This window comes from Acanthamoeba castellanii (genome assembly GCF_000313135.1).
Source record: "Acanthamoeba castellanii str. Neff unplaced genomic scaffold scf7180000084712, whole genome shotgun sequence".
Taxonomy (NCBI): Eukaryota; Discosea; order Longamoebia; family Acanthamoebidae; genus Acanthamoeba; species Acanthamoeba castellanii.
The window spans coordinates 7,064-7,875 of NW_004457363.1; the positions used below are offsets into that span (position 1 = coordinate 7,064).

The 812-nt window shown below is 55.2% G+C and overlaps 1 protein-coding gene across 1 annotated transcript in view; it reads right to left on the reverse strand.

Moving 5' to 3' along the window:
• The window catches only part of ACA1_379630 (Fbox domain containing protein), a gene marked incomplete at both ends in the record, with an annotated part of 10,001 nt that overhangs the window by 5,075 nt on the left and 4,114 nt on the right, over positions 1-812 (reverse strand). The window contains 3 exons of the mRNA XM_004336345.1: positions 37-285; positions 374-490; positions 608-657. Of these exons, the coding sequence (XP_004336393.1) occupies positions 37-285; positions 374-490; positions 608-657 (416 nt within the window). The remainder of the gene's footprint in view (positions 1-36; positions 286-373; positions 491-607; positions 658-812) is intronic.

Genomic DNA, 812 nt, shown 5'->3' on the forward strand with positions numbered 1-812 from the left:
GTGGGTGGCGAGGGCTTGGATGCGCTCGTCGTAGACGGTGCCCTTGAGCGACTTGAGGTCGTAGAGGAAGCAGATGAGGCCCCGCATGGTGTGCCACCGGCGGGTCATGAGGTCCTCGTAGCGCACCACCTTGAGCGGTACGCCGCTGCTGCGCGCCACGAAGAGGTAGTACTCGTAGAACTTGGTCCACACCTGAATCTCGCGTCGCACCAGCTGGTCCCACTCGCGCTGCAGCCGCTCGTACTCGCTCTCGTCCAGGCTCTTCGTGTGCGATGACGTCAGCACCTGCGTTAACATTGCCACGACGGTTAAGGTGGTGGTGATCCTTAAGGTGGCAATTGCTCCTGCTTAAGGTGGCGATTGCGAGCGGTACCATGTTAAAGTAGGAGTCGAGCGTGTCGAAGGGGTTGCGGACGAGGAGAATGATCTTCTTCACCTTGTACCGCTTGTACCCGAATCGCTCTGGAAAGTGCGTCTTCACGATCCACACCTGATCGATGATGAGCCCCCCAACGGTGTAGCGTCAGATAAATGTAAAAGTTGCCTGTTGTGTGTGTCGTGTGGTCGTGTGTGCGGTGATGCGTGTGCGGTGGTGTGCGCAGCGCACCTGGGAGAGGTCGACAACGCCCTCGCCCAGAAGGCCATAGTCCAACAGCTCTCGGCTCAGCTTGCGGTCCGGTCGTGTATCGCTATGAATAATATTAACATTAACATTATTTAGAATTACATTTACATTAAAATAATCATAAATAAAAAGAGAAGTGTCGTTACCTGCCGGTGATGTGGCCGGTTACCTTCTCCAGCAGTACTCG